Raw genomic sequence first — 26,064 nt, forward strand, 5'->3', positions numbered from 1 at the left:
TTCTGGGTCTACGGGGTAAGAGTAAGTTTTTTTCAGGTTTCATGAAGAATTATAAAAAATACATTTTAAAAAATAATGATGATTACATAAAGTAAATTAACCCTCATAGTGTGCGTGGACTGGCTTGAGGAAAACAAAGGATATATAGCACATTTAAATAAAAGAATAATATAAATTTAATGCACTGACTCATACAGTGTTTCTCGCAGTCAGTCTCAGTTTGTTGCACTAGACCGAATTTCAGGATCCAGACTCATGTCGCAAACAAATACATAAAAATCCAGCCTGATTAATAATAAGCAGTATTAGTAAATGTGGACCAGATACATGAAAAACCAACTACTGGGAAATCAAATAACAAGTTATTAAAGGATATACAGTGTATACAGATATACAGACAAATACCACATCTGAACTCGTTTGCTACAGCTTTTTTGAACAGAAAATCTTTTAAACACTCCATACCAACCTACTGCAATACACGAAAACTATCCGGGGGGGGCAGGGGGCAGCAAGTTTTATTTTTCTCCGAATTTCTTGACCTGGGAGCTTTTTATTTCCTTTCCTCAGTTTCCGTTTTTTCAAAACAATACATTAGCAAAACTTCCTTCTTTATCAAAAAGACAAAATAAGTCTTTGTTTTCTTTTTATTGTCCCTTACTGCATGTGTCAGCCATATTTGTTCTATTGTTCAGGGCTCTATGTCACCTTGTTGAGAAAAGCACCCTATAAAAATAAACTGAATTTAACTGAATTAACAGCAGCAGAGTGTAGATATTTTAAGGCAGAACATCGGCCTTCACGCTGCTCCATGAAATCATTAGTAAGGGTTCATATTTTCTGAAGAACCTAAGGCAAAAATATATATTAAAAAAAGACAGTAGGGTCTTCCCAGGAATCAATAACAGATGACACCATTCCTCCAGTAGAATTGCTTACTAGGAACGGGTGCAAACCAGCATGTGTTTACGGGGAAACATTCAGAGGCAGAGCAGCTAAACGATGGTGTGTCAATAGCAACCATCTGCATGGGATCTGATTAGAACAGGCCCTGACTTCGTCTCAGACTCACTCCATTTGTCAATGCCCTCAATCTGGAGTCAGGCCAAATCCTGGCCCAATTCGTCTCAATATCCTTCCCATATGCCATCGCCCTCCATGAGTTGCTAAGTCCAGCCTCCTGCGTGTTTGTCAATCACTCAAGCAATACAACTGAACATATACAGCAGTGCATTTATGATATTATCATTTTAAAATGCAAACAAACACGCCCTCAGACGAAACAAAATTTAGTTTCGTTATTTGGTTATTTTTGTCTGTTACATTTACATCTAGATTCATTGTAAGTCACACCTTTTGCTCTCAATATGAACACCAGGAAACAAATTTTCATTTGCACAGACAACATGGCAGTATTAACTTAAACCTTTAAAATGGATCTGGTTTCACTTTAGTATTATCGTTCAGATTAAATTCAGGCACAACGTCAAACCACACTGAGACTCGGTGACTTTTCAGTCAGTCACACTTACGTTGGACAGGGTGGGACCTCGTCTGCTTTAGGGGAGCAGGGCTCAGACTCCTCCAGGGAGGGACACACAGTACCTCCCCCCACAGGGAGCAGCTGCACCTGCCTGATCCGGGACCGGACACCCTCAGGGGTGTTGGGGTCATAGCAGTCCTTAGAGCAGGGACCCCAGGCAGACCACTCGTTCACGACACAGTCCCTGGGCATGATGCATGACTGAAAGGTCACAGGAAGGTCCTCCTGCCGACAGAGGCTGGGACAGGGAGAGGAATCGATAAATGATAAATCAATAGACAAGTCAGCCAAGAAAACATTACATGTTTACATTTCTTATCTAGAATTTACATGTCAGTCCAAGTTCAGATATGTCACTCTCTCAAAATATCAGTCCATTCGCGCATTATCAAAACCACTTGACCAGTGCAGGGTCAAAGTGGTTTGAAGTCTAACCCGGAATCATAAAATGTGACCCTGGAAAGAATTACAGGGAGCTCACACACACATTTACATAAACACACCAATGGCAATTAATCACCTGAAACCTGTGCCTGTGGACTATGGGAGGAAATAGGGGTACCCAGAAGAAACCCACATAAACATTGTAAGAACATGCAAACTCCAGACAGAATAAGCTGGATCCTACATGCATACTCAAAGCCTTGGAGCCATGAGGAACTTAGTGCACCACCATGCATATTCTGTGAAATGTGTACACTGGGACCTGAACTTCTGGGACTAGAAGTATGCTTGAAACTCAATTTGTTTGTGAATCCAGTCACTACATAAATATTAAAGATGTCTTAATAACAAAGACCTCCCTCAATTTATTCAAATAATCTCCACAATATCCATTCCAATGCTGACAATTCATCATATAGGCGCATGCAACATTTGTTAGCATCTGGCCACTTTCAGTTTCCTTTGTTATCTACACAACCAAAAATCATAACAATGAGGACATACCACTATTTTTTCACTGGATGGGTTCTGTAAAAGTTTTGGAACTTGATATATATACACACACACACACACACACACACATTTTCTGAACCGCTTGTCCCATACGGGGTCGCGGGGAACCGGAGCCTAACCCGGCAACACAGGGCGTAAGGCCGGAGGGGGAGGGGACACACCCAGGACGGGACGCCAGTCCGTCGCAAGGCACCACAAGCGGGACTCGAACCCCAGACCCACTGGAGAGCAGGACCCGGTCCAACCCACTGCACCACCGCGCCCCCATACTGGAACTTGATATATTAACTAAAAATATAATTTTACATAAGAAAAATGTTTATCACCACAAGCATATATTTAATGCCGAGTGTTGACCAATTCATTCTATAAATATGTGCAATGTTTGTCATCTTGTTACTGATTACTGAAAAACACCAGATAGAAGCTGCAAACATTGGAAATGGGCTGAATTAATCTGGTCTCCAATTCCTACTTTGTTTGGGTGCTCTTCGCTACCAATAAAAGCAGTTTGTGGGAACACACTTTATTCCTGTGATTTCTATTCATCTATTGCAAATAATACTTAAAATGCTCAGCAGAGATGGCCTACGACCATTTGTGATGACAATAATTGTTTTACAAAAACTGCCTCATTAGGCAGTGTGAGAATCATAATAGTAATCTTCATGTTATAAAACACATTTAAAATCAGCTTCTCAAAGCTCTTTACAATAAAGAAGAAAGATGCATGAGTTACAAATTTAAAGCAAATAAATTTACAATATAAGAGCATTTTAAAAATTACCATAAAAGAATAGAAGAATGAAACAATATTTTTGAAAATTAAAACAATTAAAGAATAAAAGAATCCACCAACCAGTAGTCCAATGAAGGATCATAGTTGTAATGCCTATCTCAGATGCATGGGATGTGAGACAGGGTACAAAAAACTCTTTCATGGGGCACACACTCATTCACCCAGAGAGCTGAACACTATTAGAATCAACAATTCATTAGAAACACATAAGTGTAAGCAACTGAATACATGGGTCTTAAGCTTCAAAGTTAGAGCAGTTCTGATTGTTATTAGGATTGAACTTTTCATAATTTTCCATGTTTAAAAGAAAAGGCAGGAATTTTGCATGTATGGTGAAAAAATAGGTGAACCATAACTGACTCAAGAATTCATTATTTTTTCTTTTTTTATATAGGAAATACAAAATATCTATTAATATCCTATGAAACAAAACTCTGTTTGATGCTAGTAGTATAGTGGTTAGGTTGCAGATTTGAATCCCACTTCCAACTGTACCTTTGTGTAAGGTACTTACCTTAAAAGTTGCTCTAGTAAAATAATCCAATTGTATAAACAGGTAAATAATTTTAAGTTGCTTTAGAGAAAAGCATGAGGTTAATACAATGTGCAGAACATTCTTAAAACCTTTCATTCACCTGAAAAGCATTCCCAGACTGCATCTCAGGATGACCTTTTCTGTTACCGAAAAGCAGGTCAACGCATTCTTCTCCGGAACTGAATATTGTAATATACCCATAATGGAGTCTCAAAATCCACCTTAAATAAGCTCCAGTATGTTCAAAATTCAAGAGCTAGAATCCTGACCAGGTCCTCCTCTATAGCCACATCATATTTCTTTTAGAAACCCTGCACTGATTTTATGCATGATTTTCAGTTCCCTTGAAAATCCCAAACATTACCAATAAATCATTATTGGTAATCATCTCTGTATCTTTCTATCCTACTCTCAGTTGATTCCCCACCTGTTAGTCTTCATTCATCTGACTAATGTTTTTTATATGCCCCTTAAGCTTGCGTGCACACACACACACACACATTTTCAGAACCGCTCGTCCCATACAGGGTCACGGGGAACCGGAGCCTAACCCGGCAACACAGGGCATAAGGCCGGAGGGGGAGAGGACACACCCAGGACGGGACGCCAGTCCGTCACAAGGCACCCCAAGCGGGACTCGAACCCCAGACCCACCGGAGAGCAGGACTGCGGTCCAACCCACTGCGCCACCGCACCCCCACTTAGCTTGCGTGCATTGAATGGGAAATCAGGATCTGCATTTATTCATTTACCTAATGCTTTTCTCAAAAGTAATTTGCAGTGATTTACCCATTTATGCATTTGGGTAAACTTTACTGGAGCAATTCAGGGTGAATACCAAACAATGAATCAAAAAATGAAGATGCACGTGTTCACTAACACAGTTGGGACTGGAAGTCAGTTTGTAACTTGAAATTGTTTTTAAGTCTACCCACTAGTTCACAATGTATAAAATCTTAATAATACAGCTTTATCTTTTGTTTATTCACTGGTTAGGCTGTGTTAAACAACATAAGATAACGCTAAAACTAACTGAAAATTTTCAGAAAGATTACTATGTATTCTGTTTTCATCAACACCTCAGACAGTGCAGGGTCAGTTTTCCTGTATCGTGGAAACACAAGATGAGAGACGGTATGGTATCAACAGGATGCCAGTTTATTTTATTATCTTTTAATTACATTAAGTAATAGTAAAATTAAGCTACATTATATTATATTATATTATATTATAATTTAAGCAATTTTCGCTTAATTGTGAAAAGTAACTATAGACGTACAAACAAAAACAGACTTCTGGTTCCAATTGGCTGTCAAATCCTGGTATGTGGTTCTACGACTGTGGTGCATTAGTAACCATGCACTGTGTAATCTTTGCTTAGTCAACATGATAAAAAAGAATTTAAATAGAAGCAAACAGATCATCTCAAATACGGCATACTTAGTTAAATGATGGGTTAAGACAGAATTGCTGGTAAATATCCTGATACTGTTGATTCTGTACATTCACCTAGTTTCCTTTGAACTTCATCTTTAGCATATAAAAATATATTTTATTTGTTTGTCATTTGTAATACATTAACATAATGCCTAAACTATCATAGTAAACATCTGACCTACATAGCTGTATCAGTCAATTTGTAAAATACTGAGTGAGGAAACAAGCATAAATAACTTAGCAATTCTGACAAACTGATACTCTAGTGTTCCTTGTTAATTTGCTAATAAACTGTTCAAGAATTTTCACCTGAGAAATTAAAAATGCATGCAGAATAACAAAACTCGGGACATTGTCAAGATATAATTTCTATATTTAAAATGCTTTGCAGTAGTGGTTCACCTACTCCTTGCCTAGTACTAAAGAAATACAAAGAAACATAAAATAGAAAAATGTATCAAATAAATACAGAACACGGAAAACAATTTGTAATTGCATGCAGGAAAAAGACACCTTAGCATCAAATATAATAAACATTTTCCGAAGGCTATTGGATAAACTTTCAGTTCAGAGGAAAGTTTGCTCCAATTTTTTTTTTTTTCCAAATGGCAAAACAACCATGAATATTTCAAACCAGAAATAAACATGTCACAAGATTAATATTTATGTTCCTTTGGGTTTGTGAGTTGTTTTCATACTTCCTTTGAAATATTAGATTTCTGCCACTGCTGAAAATTTCGTACCAGGAGCAAAAAATAATGAATAGATTTGCTATATAATTGATTAAATGTGAAAAGTACTGATGCAACATAGAAATAACATATACATAAAGATTTTTTTCTAAGACCCTTATCAATGACATTTTCCCTACAGTCCTTTACATCAAAAAATGCTATTTCAGTTGCTAGTTGTATGCTTCCTTTTACCTCATTGTATAGTGATATTATAAATGATGAAAAATTTAACTTTTTCAGTTGTGACCAAAAAATATTGAAATACTACACCTTTTATAGAGTGTACACAAAGAATTTAATTTAATCACGGCACTGTAATGCTGAATATAAAATTGTGGAGGCACACTACGGCCTTGACAGAAAGACAGCCAGGGAAAGAGCCAAGACCACCTCCTTCACCCTGCTACTTTCTGACAAAAAGAAAGGAAATCCTCAGAACAGCCTGGAACTGCTCTAAGTACTGCAAAGGTACGGGATTATAGGAGATATTTTTGTGAAGAAAAATTTAAGTACTATCAAGTCAAATTCAAATCGGTGGCCAGTCGTATGGTTCGCATGGAACTGCTTTACCTTGTAGTTACAATTATTCACATTACAATAACAAGGTACAGCTGTATAAATGGGTATATTAATTGTTGTCATGGCCGGTTCTGGATGGAAGTGGCGGACCCAAGTGCGGAGCGGAATAGGGGCTTTATTCAAGGAAATCCGGGAAACGATGTCAAAGAGCAGGCAAGAGGTCTCTGAGGTGCAAATGTCGGTCAAGGGATAATCCAAAAGGCAAGGTCGGTGTTGAGGCAAAAAGTTGATAATCATAAGGAGCTACAGAGATTAAGGAGGGGGAGACGGGACTAGGAAAGGGCTGCGGGATCGGAACGGAGTGGAGGCAATACAGGTAGGTTGCAAGTCGCAAGGCTGAACTGTAACTGTAATTATTGTAACCTCAACATTGTAAGTCACTTTGGAGAAAAGAATCAACTAAATGAATAAATGTAAATGTAAATTTACCTTCTTCTGCAGCTGTATTCGGGTTGTGAACAAAGGGAAGACGTGCAAACTCTGCACACCCTGAACTGGACTCAAACCTGTGGTGCCTTTACTCCCGATGAGACACAAAGTGGTTCATAGCAAAACATGAGAACTTCATTATTTTTACCCAGCGCTCTTTGACATGACACTCAAACCCTTATTTTTAATCTCCTCCCCTTCTCCACTCTTCTTCCCTCGTCCTATCCCACCTAATATGCAGGAGGAACGGCACTAATAAAGAACACAACAGAAACTGCGCATGAGCGAACAGCTCAGGACCTGTGACATACCATCACGATCCCCTCCATCATCATCATACAGTACTACGTGTCTGCGCATGTCTGGAACCGAATGTAATAGCTGTTCCCTCACGTTGATCATATTTTTTCAAACACCAGTTGTCTATTCTACTCAGCTAACCGTTATGGTCTCTACACTGCTGTCGGATGGTCAGTTTAACTACCTTTTCTGCAGATTATTTGCAGAGAGGTGCAATTGCACTTGTTACCTTTTGTTTCCAGACAAGACTGGGTCTCACCTGAGCGCAACAGGACTGCCGTTCCTGTGGTTGCAGGTCACCTCTCGGCTTTGGTAGCCCACCTGAAGGTCCCAAAGCTGGCTTTCTTGCCGGTTCTGTCGGTTACGATTACGTTTCTTCTTAATGAGCTCCTGTGTGTCTGGATCCCTGGGGCCACCTTTGCCCCGATTCCTCTCCTTGTTCCTCCTGCGCTTGGCCTGCCGAGTGGAGCGCGAGTGCAGGAGTGCACAAGGGCTCCAGGGCCCAACCTTCAGGCTGTACAGGCCCTCCTGGCCCTCGCAGGCCCGAGGTTGGCACGTCTGGAAGTCTGTCAGATTTGGGCAGGGCGTGCCGCCGAAGGCCGGCGGCGCCAGCACGTTGCGCACACGGTTCTGCAGGCCGATGCCACAGGCCTTGGAGCAGCCGGTCCAGGGGGAGAACTGGGAGACCACGCAGTCACGTGGGCAGGGGATGAGACAGGCCTGTTCCAGCCGGGGCCTCGGCTCAAAGTACTCGCAGATGGCATCATCCGCAGGGGCCCCGTCAGAGGTTCGTACGCAGGCCACCTCCCGTGTCTGGATGCCCTCCTCTCTGCCAGTGCACACAGAGGAAGGAGGAGGAGCCGCAGGAGGTGGGACCTCTCCACCCGAGCGCAGAGCCACAGGAACACATGGGCTCCACTGGCCCAGCCGCCAGTCATACAGCTCCCGGTGCCAGTCACACACACGGAAGCAGCTCTGCTGGTTGTCAGGCCGCACAGCTGGGGGACAGTTGGTGGGCAGGGTAGTCCAGCCATCCACATGGGTGCACCACACGGCCCGACTCTGACGACCCCCAGGGCCGCACTCGTTGCCCATGCAGCGGCCCCAGGGCCCTGGAGAGAGAGGAGAAAGGCTGTCATGTGATGAGGGCTCCTGCCTGGGAATTTTTACACCCCTGCTTTACTGAGGAGACCCGAGGCAGCTGAAAAGATATTTTCACTGACATTCATATTCTCAGTATGTTACCTCTTCAAGGCACTTACTGAATTTATTACTTTAAAGTCATGAAATTTGCATGAAATTTGACATTGGTGCTAAGGGACATGTTTAACGTAACAAGATTAAGTAACCTGCATTCCAGTGCTGTCATTTTTAAGTAGCCTTGGCAAAACCTTATAATGCAAACAGTACAGGTACACCCAAGAAGCTATGAGGTCTGTAAATGGGTGTGTTTTATGTGTTTTTTTTAAATAACTTTTTTTTTCAAGCATCAAAATTAATTTTTTCTTCTTTTCCCATCATTTCTCTTGATGTTTAGCCATCTGCAGTTTCTTCAACATATGTGATTGGAAAAAAAATTCACAATAATAAAACAAAATAATGCAACTGAACATTCAAAATTGCCTCTCTTTAATATGCACTGCAAATTCGCCTCAAGGAAGCAAAAATGAACACAATTCCTGATCATCACTACTTGTGAGAAACTGTATCTGCAACCTAGACCACAAACAAGCCACCTACTCAATTGTAACCCATTTGTCACACAAACACAATAACTGCGTAATTGTCTCTGATGGCTGTACTACTTAATGGCAGCATAAGTGCTTTAATAGGAGTCTGGAACATGTTTGCAGGTTTAAAAGGGGGAGTATGGATTGATTACAGAAAGCCAGGATAGAGGTGTAGAAAGGTTGAATTATACTCTGTCTGCAGGATCTGTGATCAATAACATCATAACCCTCAGGACCTGCTTCAGGTCCAAGTACTGTTTGCTGGCAGTCATGTCGAGTACCACATGGCATATCAAGTCATACATGTGTTGCCACTTTCAAACTTTAATCATCTTCTTATTGATAGTATTTTGATGCTACCCTGCAATGGACAGCCATCCTGTTCAGAGTGTACCTCTCCACAGCTTGGTCGTCAGTTATTCCAAGATAGGCTTCGGATGACCATGACCCTGTTCATGACTAGCATTTATTTAAATTGGATGGATGGATGGATGGATGGATGGATGGATGGATTACTTTGTTGCTTTGCTTTTATTTTTCTGCAGACATTATTTTTATGAGTTCACCACCTTGTTCAAGGGTATAACACCAGAGTCCTTCTGGGGATTTGAAAATGGAAACTTCTAGATTATGTTGGTTGGTTGGTCTATTTCCTAGGGGTCAGTATCATTTGTATTCTACAGTTGCAAATCAAAATTTGCTTGGGATGAGCAGCTACTAAGAACTTAGGCAGGCCTTGCTATAATTCCCTTAGGACAGATAATTTATCAAAGTTGTTTCATTGTAAGATTCAGCTCCAAAAAAAGAGTAAAAAATAATAAACACCGCATGATATAACTTCCATAGTATTAAAGCATTGTTGTGATATTTGCTTATGTTAAACATTGATGTAAAGCATTGATAACACAGAAAAAAAAAAACAGTAATAATGATACAACTTAGGCATCAGCTAGTTTTTATAGGACTCGTGTTGGTGAGGCTGGAAAATAATTTGCATCTGGGTCAGGCGTTCCCATTACCAGAGAGACAAGTCCAATCTCAGGCAATTAGGAATTAGATTGGACTCCTGTCCTCTGGTTCGCAGGCCCAGAGCTCTAATTCATCTCCAGCTTCTGTGGTCAGAAACACCAACCATGAACTTCTTGGTCTTGCCAGCCCTAAATAAATCCTCACACACTTGGTGCAGTTTTTCCTTTCTTTTGTTTTTTATCTTCGCTCAGCAACTATGCAGCACTCTCCTTTTTGACTGGCATCCTGAGCCTTCTGAGACATACGCATATGTCGAAACACTTGTTATTCATGCGTTAGATTATGTGGTTTACTTAATAGCTGTCAGAGATGAAGCATCTGTGATAGCTGATGCAAGAAAGAGGGGGAAAAAGTGTTTTCCTGGGGCTAATCCGCTCTGCCATTTGTCAGAGTAAATGAGAGCCATGCAAAAGCCATTGCATCAACAATAATGCGATTTCTATTTCACGCCTTCATTATCTCCTATGGTGCCAAGCCTGTAGATCTGTGCTAGGCGCCTTACTATGAAAGCCAGCGAACTATCATTTGCTTCCCACCAGCAAGTCACGCCAAGCAGTGTATCCCTTGACCTCTTTAAAATATCTGTTGTAAGACATTTGTGTTGCACAGGAAAAAGCCTCTGGTTACACACCGGAGAACCCCACTTGCTAAAAAATGCAAGAAGTCCTGCATGCATGGGTTGCCATATATATCAAAAAAATAAATAATCTCAAAAAATGAGGCAATTTGGGTTTTTGGTTTGAAAGCAATGGGAAAAGATTTTCTTTTTCTGCTGGCATTTAAAAAAATCAAGAGGTAGAACATTGTTAAACTAATGCAGTGTTATCACAATACAATGGCCCTTGAGGGTTTTAACACTCTCATCTTGGCACCGGTGCCTTCATTCTACCTCTCATTATTTTGTTCTTTAAATAAGCTCAATCATATTTGAAGATCCTCTGATCATATTCAGATTCATTTTGCCAATTAACATAACTCATCTTAGGCTTGGATCCTCAAGGGCCATGCATAAATATAACTTAGTTATAACAGGCATCTGGCTTTATGCAAACACAATTTTCTACAGAGGTCAGCGAAGGAGTCAACAGCATGTGTGTTTTCTGAGGTATACAATGACTCGCTGTGGATACAGGTTCGGCTTGTGACCTCTGCTGTGAGTACGAAACTGTCCCTGACTAATGTGACCTGGCAGACTCACCCTATACTTCCCCTCTTACTGTTATTCCATATAACATTTGACCAACCCTTCATATTGTTGGGGCCTGATGTTACAGTCAGAAGCAAAAAGTGGCAAAGCCGAATGCATCTTGATCAGTACAGGTATAGTACTTGTCCAAAGCTCAGGCAACTTTGGCAATACTTAAATGGGACAAACTGGACCGAAGAGTAAAAGCAAAGTAATGCTTAGTTGGCCTACATTTGTGGGAATTGGTGCAGAAGGACTAGGAAGATATGGCAGCTGATTTCCTGGTCAATATGGTTGACTGAATACCTAAAAAAACTAGTTTCAAACAAATTTACTCAAACTGTTTACTTGTATTGTTTATTTCACATATGTGCATGGTCTGCTCCACAATGTACTTCCACACAATTTGCTGTAATTTTTCAAACAAGTGACACATTTAATTGAGCACATCTGACCTCTCAAGCTTGATGAGTGCAAATACAAGTGTAGAAAAATAAATTGCATCCATTCTCCATTTTACCTTATCGCTCCTGCGGAACTGGTATTTGTGGAAAATAAAAGCTCTATAAGACATATGTGTAAATTCATGCATAATACTAGGTCATTCTAACACTGGCTTGAACTTTAAAGAGAAGCAGCATAAATTAATGGCTTCATTATTTTTCACATCTACTTATCCTTCAGTTGTCCTCCCAGAATCAAGATCATCACTGTGCCCTAATTTTACATCCAAATGGACATCCTCTGCAAAATCATCTAGATGCATTTGTTATAAATCCAGAGTGTACATGGAATTTTCCAATTTGTCTAAGAGAATGAAAAGTATTGAGGCCCAAATCATTTAATAGTCTTGGTAAATTTCAAAGTATTCCAAGATAATCAACCTTTAGTTCAGTCGCGATAAGGACATAAACCCCACGTCACTATCCCCCGAACCCCTAGAAATTTAAATTCCTCTTTGGTGAATTTGATTTCATTATCTGATTTGTGATTTTCAGCAGCTTTATTCATTTGAAATGTCAGTTATTCTCCTTTAAATAACACTCTTAGGAGAAAGCATTTCCAAAGACAAAGCACGAAGTGATCTGCTAAACCATATGTGGCCAGTTATGTTTAGAAGTTAAAATGCAAATTAGCCAGCAATGCAAAAGGACACATCTGCACAAGACCCCTGGGCAAGATCGCTAAGACAGATTCTGATCAAACTATTCATCACAAGTGCAATGATTCCTAAAGCTGAGATCCACTCTCACGTGACCCTGAGCAGCCAATGATACAAAGCAAAGAATACCCTTTCAGGAGAGAACTCTACACAGTGCATTTGAAAAGTCCTGTGTACAGCTCAGACAAGTGCCTCTTAACCCAATGATCCCCCATCATCCCACAGTGGCCTCGGGCCCTGGAGCTCACCACCCCTAGAGCACTGTGTAATGCAGCCAGTGTGCTCAAGAACCAGGAACAGCAGATTTCTAAAAGTCTGCTCATGCTCTACACCAGGGGGGTGGCCAAAATGTGTTCTCCAAGAAAAACCAAAAAGAGCAGGGATGCCAGTTGCCTGTAGAACTGGAAATGAGTGATAGAGGTGACTAATCAGAGATTAAAACTAAAATTTCTTTGGTTTTAGATAGTTGTGTAGCTGCTTCTTTCACTGATGTACACATTGCAAGACACAAGCACCTCAGATTTCTTACACTGAATCTATTTCTGGAGCAGGATCTTTACTGAAGTAATTAAGTATTTACTGAACCAATTAAGCACTGGGCTCAAGGGAGCAACAGCAAGTCTGAAGCATTGTTGCCACAAATCCAGCCATCTGTTGAATAAAAAATGAAAAAAACATTGTTTGTTTTCCACAATAGTCTTATAGGCTGTACAAAAAGGGGTCTGATCCACTGCTTTGACAAACAGCCCCGGGTTCGAGTTACCTGCATTTACTAACTCACAGAAATACTGGAAAAACATGAGGAAAGAGATCAGCTGGTGCAACATATTGTGTCCAGTGGCATTTGTGTGATGGAAGATGGACAGAAATGGCTGCCCTGTTGAGATGGTTTCTACATTTATCATAAAGCTCTGGGCAAAAGGAGGAGGACACATGAGAGAGGGTGCCAGGTAATTACTCCAGTATGCCAGTGCCTGAAGGCTTACTGGTGGCAACACGTGAAAAGCAATGCTTCCAGTGAGCTGAAGTTGACTTTGTTCAATTTATGAAGCAACACAATGTTCGTTAAAAGGCTTCAGCTTTCCCGTAAAATGGAACATTAGACAGTATAGGCAACGACTCTAAACCACAATGCTACCTTTGTATGCACTGTGTTTTTTAATTATTGTTTATTTATGTATTATTTCAGGATTAAGGAATTCTAGATGTGTTTTTACTTTTTTTTTACTGCATGGAACTTAGAAGAGTGCCAAGCTTGTCATCACCCAGCTTCCCCCAGGTTTTGTCTATCATCCACACTGGTCCCCATCCAGAAGGACTCGTGGTCCAATATGTTATCATCCAGTCTATCTCAGGTATTAAATATCACCCATGCAGGGCCTGTACATAAAGAATCTCTAGTCCAGCTTGCCTGGCACCACTTCTGGAATATTACACATGCTGAATTTGTACCTCAAGAACCCTAGCACTGGCATGGATAAACAATGTCAACCCCTCAGTTCCATCAGCACAATACCACTTAGCTCTAAGGACTGTGTTCAAGCCCTCCAGCAGTATAAAGACACAATCAGCAGATGTTTTTTTTACTCCAGGAGACACAAGGATTAAAAAAATGCAGCAACAGAATGCTGAGGGTAGCTGTCCCTAGAGATGATAACATTATGGCAGATTTAATATTTTATTATTCTGAATATTATACAAATACACTACATTGAATTAAATACTGTACTGTTTCTAGTACTTATAGAGGTTAATAGGGACAACTAGCTCCATAATATTTTTTAAAAAATGACTGGTCTCAATAGATACTGCAAGCAGAAACATTTCCAGCATGCACTAATCACAGCTGAAAATAACCTGGGTGCAAGAGAATGTATTTATATAATCTCACTGCCTGTCACATCTTTTTCCAGGGCTACACCCCTCGTCGTGATTTTTGAACAGACACACTGTTAGGCACCTTATGAGATTACATCCCTACATGCAAGCATACAGAAGATACAGCTTCAGTGTATTAATCCAGATAAAACATGTATCCAATACACACATTCACAAAGTTAGACTTCAATGGAGAACAGCAGCCGAAAAGTAGAATCTCTTTAGTTTCATTATTCTGGAACACCTTTTATGATTCTGCTTGAGGTATGGACTCTCAATTAAAGGTGTATGTACCAAAAAAACCAAAGCACGTGGCTGTGCTATATTGAATTTTTACTTTTGCTTATTAAGGTTGGCAAAGGCGTTCTTCATGTTTTCTGACTCATAGAGTATTCTTCATAATATCAAAAGGAAAATAATGGGAGGATCACTATTTTAAGGAGGAAGGCGTTTGACTTGTCATATTAGAACTGGTACACAATGACATCATGAAATATATACTTAAGAAATAACATTCTACTCTCCTACTAAATATAAGACTACAGATATCTACAGTAGTAACATGTACACAGGCCCCATGCTTTGAGTTTTAGAGAAGCACATCCGTGGAGGCTTCCCTGAGGGATGTGTGGATCAGAGGGAGAAGGGTCACTTTTACCAACACCAAGGAGAGACTCTTTGGGGGACAAAAAAACCCTACACTTAAGATAAAAAGCATTAGTCAGCAAACGCCTGGGGAGGCAGCTTTTAAATTATTGTCTTTGTCCAGAAAACAAGGTGAAATGTGTTCCAAGTGAGGGGGCAAAGCACTGCGAGGCTATACCAAAGCTCTTCACAAATACAAGGATACTGAGTGGCTGCATCAGTCTGCCAAATAAAACTATATGTGACTACGGAGGGAAATGCTCATCCTGCAGGATTTGATAATTATAGTCAGAGATGTATAGTCATCATGTTTTATAATTATCATGTAGATTTTGTCAAATTAGCATATCTTTGGTTTGTGATGGCACAGCAGCCCTTTTCTCAATTAATTTTTATCAAAATAAACCACAATTTCAGTTGGATGTCCTCAAGCAGGTGTGTGTGTGTGTGTGTGTGTGTGTGTGTGGTGTGTGTGTGTGTTTGTTTAGGCACTAGCATATGGATTTTTGCAGATCTGTTTGTGTGGGGCCCACCACCTAATAACCAGCTTCCACGAGATAAACAGCACAATCATACCATTGGATACACCACCCCTTGAGTAGCTCTGCCTGAGATTAGATTATGGGCTCTGACAGACCTTTCCCACAATGCATCACCCTCTGATCTTCAGTAGAAGATTCTTAACAGTAATAGAGAGTATTTCATGCATCCGCCCACTAAGAAAACTTCCCATTCCTGCGCCTTAGATGGAATCTGTACGTTGTCATTTAAAGCATTGAGTGAAATTTATGATTAAAATAATGACAGAAAGAATCCTGAGGATTTGTTTAAATGATAAAATGCACAGGCCTACCTGTCACCTGTCACAATCTTATAATGATCATTTAATTATCTGTCAGTCACGTAAAGGGCAGAGAACAAGAGTTATGGAGAGTGAACAGAAGGGGAAGAGTTCCGTTTGTAAATGGATGACAATCTTCCATAGGGAACAAATATAAACCAAAAAAAAACAAGTTTATGAAATATGATAAAAAGGGTATATCACAGCCACCACCACCCCACTCCCATGCTATATATCAACAGTAGGGTCATGGATCAGGCTAAAGGTCAAAAGAGTATTTATACCTCCCAGCTAATCCTTCATTGTGCAATCAGAGCTTAGGTATGCTACCTTGACAGCTAAAAAATAAAGAGATTAAGCCAAGCAAGTGATTTGTTGGGATATATTTTCGGTGCCTTGCTGCTACAAAATGTATGCTCTAATCCCCAAAGAGATTTTTCATCAAAGCACAGCATATACTGTCAGTTAAGGACTTTTTTGGCCTCTCTCCCTGTTTTGATTACTTAAAAATGAGTAAGTGTAAAGCACAGATATCACTCTGTACAGCAGCATTCATGCAGAAAGAACACCACATCACCAGTGAAAATCCGCTAAGATAATTTCAGTATGTATCACTGCATTCTACATAAAGTTCAAGTCAAAACTGTGACTATAAATGGGGACCCTGAGCAATACCTGTTTGGGACAAACTGGACAGGAGAGCCAAAATAAAGTAACACACAGGTGTCCTACATCTCTGCAAACTGCTGCAGAAGAGCTGGACAGATATACCTGCTGACTTCCTGCTGAATCTTTTTAACTGTAAGACTCATGACTGTTGACTAGTTCTTTACATTTTGCATTTTATTCCACCTGTACTTTCTAATGTACCCCTGCTAAATCATCACTGCAAACCTGTTTATAATTATGTAAATTATAATAGTACATTGCACAGCGGTACAGTGGCGCAGTGGGTTGGACCACGGTTCTGCTCTCCAGTGGGTCTGGGGTTCTAGTCCCGCTTGGGGTGCCTTGCAACGGACTGGCGTCCCGTCCTGGGTGTGTCCCCTCTGGCCTTACGCCCTGTGTTACCGGGTAGGCTCCGTGACCCTGTATGGGACAAGCGGTTCTGAAAATGTGTGTGTGTAATAGTATGTTGAAGTTATAACCAAAGTACTGTATTTTTATTCAATTCGTACGAGGCCTGTTCAGCTGATGTGATGTACAGTATGTAGCCTGGTTCAATGGTCTTGCTGCAGTTTTACGTGGTACTTTGTGCCTTCATTTCATTCACTGCTGCTGTAACATTTGTTCTGATGGTACAACTTTGGCATGATACTGAGCATGAGAACTGTCGTACGGGGCGGAGAGAACCGGGACGGCAGGACCCCAAGCGCAGAGTCGTTCGTCTGGATTCAGGAGATAAGGCAAGTTCTCGGAGTCGGAGAGAGGCGAATGGTCGGTCGATCGGCGGTCGGAGTAAGAGTGAGGATCCATGGACAAGGTCAGGGGACAAAGTGAAAGGTCGGTCGGTTGGTCGGCGTTGGAACAAAGATCCATGGACATGGTCAGGAAACAAAGCGAAGGGATGAAAACCGGAAGATGAGAACAGAGAACAAGTGTTGAGTGTGCACTGGACGTCACGAAAGAGGGCGGTTGTCTCTGACGAGATTCTGCAAAGGTATGGGAGCTGAGGAAGGTCTTTTAAAGGGTGAGCAGTTAGTCAGGTGCTGGACCAGAGTCAGGTGCTGTCGGCTGAGTTGTGGGCGTGGACGTGACAGGAATATGCTTGCTCGCATCATTTTTGAGGATTGAAAAGGACAGCCTAGTAGAATGTAATTACTTTCACATAATGATAATAATTAAAAAATTTCAAATAACTCTAACTTACTACCAGGTAAAATACCAAACCACAAACTTTGGATTATAACATCATTACCAATACGCAACATCAGATAGCACAGAATGGATTTATTATCCTTCATTCAGAGGCCAGGTTTTTTCAGCAGATGCACATTTTTATAAGCCCTTTACATGCAGTGACCTAAAGATGGTGCCAGTCCACTCATAAAGACATGCAGCATACTAATAGAGATGGAAGACATTGAGCAGTGTAACAAGGGTAAGCTACAACGTATCTGCAATAATTTGCCTTTGACCAGATTTTTAATATCACCGATATTTTTTGACTAAACCATACAGTTAAAGGGCCATCCGATTCACTCCAGTTTCAGTGGACTCAATGAACTTCAATCCAAGCACCTGTTTGAATTAGCAGGGGTGTACGTATGTGGAGGGAAGTTATGCCCCCTTCTGAGTCTCTTCTCACTCATCCGTCCAACTGTCATTGTCAAATTCATGTGGCATGGTGTACATACCTGCATTCAGGAGTCTAGGTCATGGATCACGTCAAACCATAGCTTGGTGTAACTGGTGCAGCACTCTGTGTGCTGCAGGAAAATTGAAGTCTCGGGACATGTGTGATGCACTGGCAAGCTTAATACTGTCTTGCAGCAGATGGTTAAGTAGCACGTGGTGAGTGGATATTGCTGGACGGATGGGACATGTGAGAAGCAACAGAAAGCCTTCAGCTTCCTCAATCTACTTAAATCAGTGGCCAGAAAAAGTAATCACCTTTACTCAGCACTGTTGCCAAAGCAAAGTAAGCCAAGGGTCCAGAAAATAAGGAGCCAGTGCATCAGGTAAGCTCATACAGAAGCAAATGGGGAAATTCAGGCAAGTGACAGAACAAGATCCTGTCAGGAGCAGCAGCAGCACTATTCTAATGCACATTCCCTTGTTACTTGCACCCTTGCTTTCTTAGAGTAGGCCTGAAGCTAATGGGGTTCACCACAGCTTTCCATTTCCTCTGCTGTGTCCTGCCTGGAATTTATGAATAAATTGCGAGATGGTTGTAGAGTAATGGCACATGCATTATGCGTAACTGTTGGAGATTTCAGCAGAAAGTCGCAGAGACTCATGTCACTGCAGGTACAAGTGCTTTACCATTGTACAGGGTACCTACTCCACACTGTTTCAGTAATAGCCAGCTGTGCTGTACGGAACCTAAGATGCTTTGGGTGACTTTGCCCACTTTGAACACCATATGGTAATAATCAAATATAATGAATTTTAATTTTTACTGTAGAAAAGACATTACCTTTAACCGTAATATGGCTTGGACAGTAGGAATATAGTGACGTTTACTGTCTAATGGTGAAAAGAATCCGTATGTCAAATTCTGCAATACAAAATGTCAGGAGCAGAACATTGTGTCATTCAAAAAAATAAACAGACTTTCCCAGGCAGTTTAACGAAGCCCCATTTAGGAGGAGGCACTAAATTAGCACTAAACCAGGATCTGCGTATTTGCTGCTATGTTTGGATGAGCTATGACCTTGCCATGGCATGGGTTCAGAGGAGCAGCTTGTTTCTGGGAAAGATGTCAGATCTGTCAGAGCAATCAACATGTGTCACTGGGCAGCAGAAAACACTGCAATGATATAAAAGTCCAAACCATGGTAGATGAAAATATTCGATCTTATTGTTTCTCATCTCTATATAAACACACAAGTCGAGGCAGATACACGCCTCTTTATGTTCACAATACTCTAGGTAGGTTGCAGTCAATGTGAAATATATGAATATTAAGCATTTCCTTTTAAAATTTGCCCTTGTATGCAAGGTGAACCAGGGGCTACACAACCACCTTTACATCAGTCTACCGTAATGATAATGTAATCAGTTACCGGGCATTGCAGTGAAATTAATTAAGGAATTCTGGAGCAATGTCTCTAAAAATAATTAGTTGCTCCTATTTTTCCCCCTTGAAACTGACAGGAAGTTCACTACACACCCTAAAGCAACAGTTAAAGCTATGCGGTGAGCCAGAAGAAAAGTAGTATTTTAACTGTGCATACACCTACATCTCATCTTTCTGAGTGTAAAATCCTAGGGTGAATATAAGGTCATTGTGATGTACTTGGAAACTCTTCTATTCAATTCAGGCTTATTTAAAGAAATGTTCGCACAAAAGCTAAACATTAGATCGCCCCATTCTCGCCACCTCTCTCTCTTGCTGCTTTTAAACTGCCTGTTATGTCGCAAGTTCTGAATGACAAGTGGCCCGGCGCAGCCAGAAATTAGGGCCAGCATGTCACTAAATCTGCCGTGATGTTTGAGTGCCTCGAGCTCTTACCGTTGTGTTCTCCCATCAGTCTAGATGTTTTCACACTTCTCTTGATTTACTAGCCACAACACACGGCCAAGTTTTTCTCCCGAACGCTCTCCCGGAAACTAAATGCGTTCCACAAAGCAGCCCACTGATTACGCAGCTGGCATTATTGTTCGGTTTTCTTCCCCTCCAGGATGCCATCAGAATCCATTCCCAGCATAAACCCAGAACAAATACGTGGGATGAACTTTCTTTCCATCATTATCATCATTTCAGTGTCTATGCAAACATATTAAAAATTTCACCATTATCTCTCAGTCGCTAGCGGGAGAAAAAAGAACCAGTGATGTAGCTGAATAGATTCATTCGCACTGATGGAATTGTAACTGAAATTAATTATTTTTGTTTAAGTGTGAAATGGCTGGGCCCTTCCAGTTATCAAACATGACTGTGTAAACACAACTTAATCCCTGACTGGACTTTTTTTTTTTTTTACATTTATTCCTTTAAGTGGCTGAATTACATGCCTTTTTATATTGCAAGCAACGATGAAATTAGGTATTTAAAATGTAAATTATCTAAACAGACTTAATCTGTGTCTTGATTTCACTTGTTCAGTTATTCATACATGACTGGCACAAAATGTATCCTGCCAAAATGTTTCTGGTTTTATATTTGCACTGATTTCCCTGAAGCATTTGGATCCTGGGCGTATTTTAACTACTGAGAAGAAATTTCACATATTTGCATACACACTGTATTTCTTTGCCTATAGCAATAAGCAGCAATACCTTTTCCATCACTGTTCTAAATTATGTTCACCACTTCGAGAATCTGTCAGATCTGTATTGGTTGATTATTAATGTTTGTGATTTGGTGATAGCTTTCATCATTGTGGCATATGGGATTCTTCTAATGTGGAAGTGCATAAAAGTGGCGAGAATGCGCTAATAAACTGATTTTACGCCCTTAGGCCTCAAATGCCCTCCAACCCTCCTCTGCCCTCACCTGGCTTCTTCCCTGTGGGTCCTTCATCTGGTAATTGACCAGATGGGAAAACTGCAGCACTATAGGGTGAGGACGGTGAGTGATTTATCACCTGCTTGGCTTGACAAAAGATGGTTGGGGGGTAGACTTTTGAGAGGTAATTGACCTCAGGTAAATATCGGATGTTTTTTCACTGCAAAAAATTGTGCCTATAGCAAACAAATTTTAAAAAGTTTAGATATACTACAATTACTCACCATGATCCATTCTCTAGTAACAAAGGCAAGGATATGTTGTGGTGTGTAAGTTCTATTTAAATCAGGACTGCAAACAACAATTATTCTATGGGCAAATACCCAGATCAGATGTTCCTCTCTAGGAGGAAGACACAGCCCTTGTTTGTAGCTTGCTCCTCCTGCGGTGAAGAGCCATATGCAGATGTTGCACTTTTCCTCTCCCATCCCGCTTGTTTGATCCATGTCCTCCTTGTAAAACACGGCTCGAAAAGCTCCCCAGAACCCTTTGATTATTATTTCATGCTAATTAGGATTCACTCACAAAGTTAAAGGAAACCTCCAAAATTTGCCACTATCAACCACTGAATTTCCATACTGAAAATTAATGCATGCCTTTTACTGCAATATTCATGTGTGCAGTTGTTCATTTATTTCTCTCAATTAATGGGAAAGGGGATGTGCAGTCCCAGGTACAAGTTCTTCACAGACAGCATGAATCAAAATCCAAAAAGGAATAATGAAGATGATTTCTTGTTTATTATTATACATTTGCTTGGTTATTATACCCCTCACCATATCTATGGACTTTCTGTACAAGTGGGACTTCTTCTTAGCATATCCACCTTTTGATAATAACATGCCTTTACAATCCTCCTTCTTCCTAGGGTCTTTGATGTTAATAAATTTAAATTATTAACCATAGACATTACATTCTTTACCAAGTACCAGGTAGTTTAATAAATGTGAAATATCAAACCAATATAACTTTTATGACACTCTTATCTGAATGAGATCAGATGCATTCACTGACCATTGGTATTTAGATTATGTTACCATTAAACTGTAATTCATTTAGACCGTTTGTAGGCTATAAGTATTTTTCCAATTATCAGTATTTATTACTTAAGCTGAGAATTTTCTATATCATTTTAGAAGTAAAATGAAAACTTGTACAAACTTGCACAGCACTCTGAATCACTCTGGTGACAAGAGTGATCTAAAAAATGAATTGAACTGAATTGAACTTGAATGCGACTTTGTCACTTTGTCTCAAGTATAAATGTATTGTACTAAATGTTAAATTTAAAGGAGAACGGGTTTCCAAATAGAGGGGTGTGGTGGTGCAGTGGGTTGGCCCACAGTCCTGCTCTCCAGTGGGTCTGGGGTTCAAGTCCCGCTTGGGGTGCCTTGCGGCGGACTGGCGTCCTGTCCTGGGTGTGTCCCCTCCCCCTCTGGCCTTACACCCTGTGTTACCGGGTAGGCTCTGTGACCCCGTATGGGACATGCGGTTCTGAAAATGTGTGTGTGTGTGTGGTTTCCAAATAATCAGACATCCCTCTGACTTTGTGCCTTCAATGTACAACAGAGATCCCATAATGTACTAGAGAGATAAAAAGGTTTGATGATTTCCACATTACTTCTTAGTGTATCTAAGGCTGTACGAAAAATTTCTTTTAACTTCTGAAACATCAATGTCAAATAATAATAAACATTAATATTTAATAGTAAACTATATATTTCATGTTTAGACTGAGAAATTAGTTTGTGACCTTCAAATTATGATCATATCTTGACCTGACAGAGACTGCTGGAAATCCCTAAAGAATACCACATCCAGTAATGAAATTGATGAAATAGTGTGTAAATAATTAAATAGGTTGTTAGGGTACTGCAGCATCATCAATCAGATTTGGGAAAAGACTCACAAGACAGAATGTTTCTGCAGTTCTCATTTTCATTGTGCAAAACTGGGTTTCTTGTTGCAATGGATTACAAACTATATTGCATATTATGTGTGGCTTATCGAGTTCTGGCAAGTAAATTATATTAGAACAAAAAAGAAAAGAAAAATGAATATGCCTGTCGTGCATTAAATTATGTCAAGATCTATTGCTTACAAGTTTGAGGCATATCATAACTTGAATATGATGAACACTTAATATGTACATAAAGTTTTGCTGTTTGATGAGTCAGGGCTTTTAGTTGCAATGTTGTGTCAGTAGAATATTTAATGTTATTTAAACTTAAACTTAGAAACGTAGCTTTGAGTGACATTCAGATTTTTACATAAACATAAATGGATTGCAAATGCAATATGGCTACAACAGTAGTTTTATTAATTATAGCATTACTATTATCTTCCATAAAGCCTCTGAAAATCATACAAATGAAATTTGCCTACGTGTGAAACGAAAAAGCAAAGAGCAGACCGCTGTGCTTTGTGTTTTCATGGAGTTGAACTGATCAAGATTTCTGTAAAGGAACAAGGTATTTTGAAGTAAAAAGACAAAGGAAAAGTTCATGTATTGCATTATTATTCCAGGAGACAATCAATAAATTCCTAAATGTGTGCATGGCAAAAATGAGTACAACTACTGTGTTAAAAAAGTAATTGTTTAATTCAGACGGAAAAACATATCGCTTCTCTAAACCTAAAGTTCCATTAAATGGGTTACATAAACATGAGGGTATGCCAGAAAGTATCCACAGTAATTTGCCTTTCACCAGTTATTTAATATTGTGGATACTTTTGATTTACCTTTTGTAAAGAAACAAACAACCTGCCCAGCATAACACTGCCAGAGGTATCCTGTTTCATTGTATATCTCTTTCTCAGCGATATGCCCAACAGTAGCAGGCTGTCATTTGCTATTTCCACTGAACCCTGTAGTGCATCGTGCCCTGTGTTCTGCTCGACTGGTTGTAAGTACACTGCCCAGTGTCAGGGACCTCTCTCCCACGGCAATGCTGTTTAACTTCCCGCTGCCTCCACAAGTAGAAAACGAGCAAAAACAGGTTACTCACTGGTTGCTCACCTGGAATACTGCATAAATGATTTTGACATACCCATTATATTTGTAATGAGTAATGTGCTTTGTAATTGTGCACCCCTGAACAGGGAACAAAGGCTGCAGTTTGCTGCAGTTTTGTTAAAAGAAAAAAAAAAACAATAAATAAATGCTCGCCATTATTGCAGATCTCTGTAATCCCAGACATGCATAGCTTGGTTGTTAAAGACATAAAACATGCATCAGTCATGCTAATCCACACATAGGCTCTTTGTTTTATGTTAACATATTGCTTAGATTTTGTTTTCTTAACCTTGACAACAGCATTTTACCCATTTCACATGCCACCGAAAAAACAGAAGATGACAGGTACTTTGTGTATGCTGGATCCCTGGAGTCACCCACAGGGCACCAAGACTTGGCGGTATGCAGAGATGATACTGTCAGCACACTGTGATCACAGTAGGCGGTGGTGGCAGCCATGGGGGGTGGCACATTAAAGACCACCGACTTCAATTTGCAGGGGAAGATAAAGGGACGCACCTTCCACTTGTGCTCCTGAGCTTCCGCAATCTACAGAGCGAGTGCTACACGGTCCCACCAGACGCCAAGTCTTTGTTGTTGTCACTGCCTCTGTGGTGGTTTTCCTTTATTGATGGATCAAAACAGGGTGGGGAAAAATGCACGTTTGAAAAAGGAGCAGCCGTCTTAGAGCAGCGGACGTATGCGCTGTATCGGTGACACGTGAATCCATCAACCCCTAACCGCTGGTATTATTGTCCTATATCAAACCAACCAGGCAAATCAGCATGTAAACCTCTGAACATTCACATTCAAAAAAAAAAAAAGTTTTGATCACGTACAACAACAACAAAAAAAAAGCAGGGTGTCAAAATAATGTTGTACTGACAAAGATCAAGGAATGAACTGAGCAAGTACATTACTCAGATATTTGCCTCAGCCACGCCAAGGAACGGGGGAGTTATCTTGGACCAAACTGGGCCATACACACCCCTTGTGCTCAACCACATCTGGAGCTTTCCACAGCTCGCTGTTTAATCACAGCACATCAGGACAGAATGAAAGAGTGCTGAATACATTATGTGTGGATTAGCCAGGTAATCACTGTAGACGGGGGGGTAGATCAGTGGAAATGGGCCAAACAAACAAGCTGGAGTCATAACCCTCAAGACTGTCACAGATCCCAGCCATACATGGTCCTGTGAGCCATGTGCTGGTGTATGTATATATGTGTGTGTGTGTGTGTGTGTGTGTGTGAAAAATTGAGCAACGCAATACTAGAATGTGTATGCTCTGCAGTCCATTTTACAGAAAACTTGATTTCTGAGCTTTCAAAAGGCCAAAAATGAGATTCCCCTGAAATGTCTAGCATTTGGAAGATGCAAGCCATGAATAAATATTGAGGAAAGTTCAATTTGCACAGTTCTACAGTAATTTCACAGCTGTGTATCACCGGGCATTGACAATAAAATATGGTCTGCAATTGAAAAAAAATTGCAATTATGAGCTCAGCTGTGAAACCAATCTAACTGTGAAAGACAGATTTTCATTTGATGCACTTATCATGTACAATAATCACAGCACAGACTTGGCTGAGTGCAACAGTCCATTGTGAATTTACAAGCTCCACAAAGCCGTGTTCACAACATTAAATAGCACCCAGGGAAATATAAAACAACCAGGGGAATGAACAGGCTAGAATAATTCTCTCAATAAACAAGTAGATAAAAATGTCTCCGTTCTCACAATCAGGCAATCTTCATGAGCAATATGGAGCTCAAAGTCATGCCGCCAGGTGAAAGATCAAAAGTGTGTCGTAGCATCTCCACATCCCACTGCCAGGGTTTCTCATGGGCCATACAACACAATGAACACTATCTCTGCACAAATTAGGAAACAGGGAGAGATGGGGGATGATGTTACAAGGAAGATGTGCTCCAGGATGCTTTTTAACCCTATTTTTAATCATATTTAAAGTTTAACATCGGTCAATGAGATGGATATGGAAAAAAATAAAAAATCAAAATAAGACGTAAGTCTTGCGTGGGACTAATTAATAGATAATCTGTAAATATGATAACAAATATCTTGTTT

The 26,064-nt window shown here is 40.3% G+C and overlaps 1 protein-coding gene across 1 annotated transcript in view; it reads right to left on the reverse strand.

Moving 5' to 3' along the window:
- Positions 1-26,064, reverse strand: part of thsd7ab (thrombospondin, type I, domain containing 7Ab) — a 91,626-nt gene that overhangs the window by 37,695 nt on the left and 27,867 nt on the right. Inside the window, exons 3-4 of the mRNA XM_029260070.1 lie at positions 7,573-8,425; positions 1,533-1,781 (exon numbers count right to left, since the gene is read on the reverse strand). Coding sequence (XP_029115903.1) covers positions 1,533-1,781; positions 7,573-8,425 — 1,102 coding nt within the window. The remainder of the gene's footprint in view (positions 1-1,532; positions 1,782-7,572; positions 8,426-26,064) is intronic.

This window comes from Scleropages formosus, chromosome 18 (genome assembly GCF_900964775.1).
Source record: "Scleropages formosus chromosome 18, fSclFor1.1, whole genome shotgun sequence".
Taxonomy (NCBI): Eukaryota; Metazoa; Chordata; class Actinopteri; order Osteoglossiformes; family Osteoglossidae; genus Scleropages; species Scleropages formosus.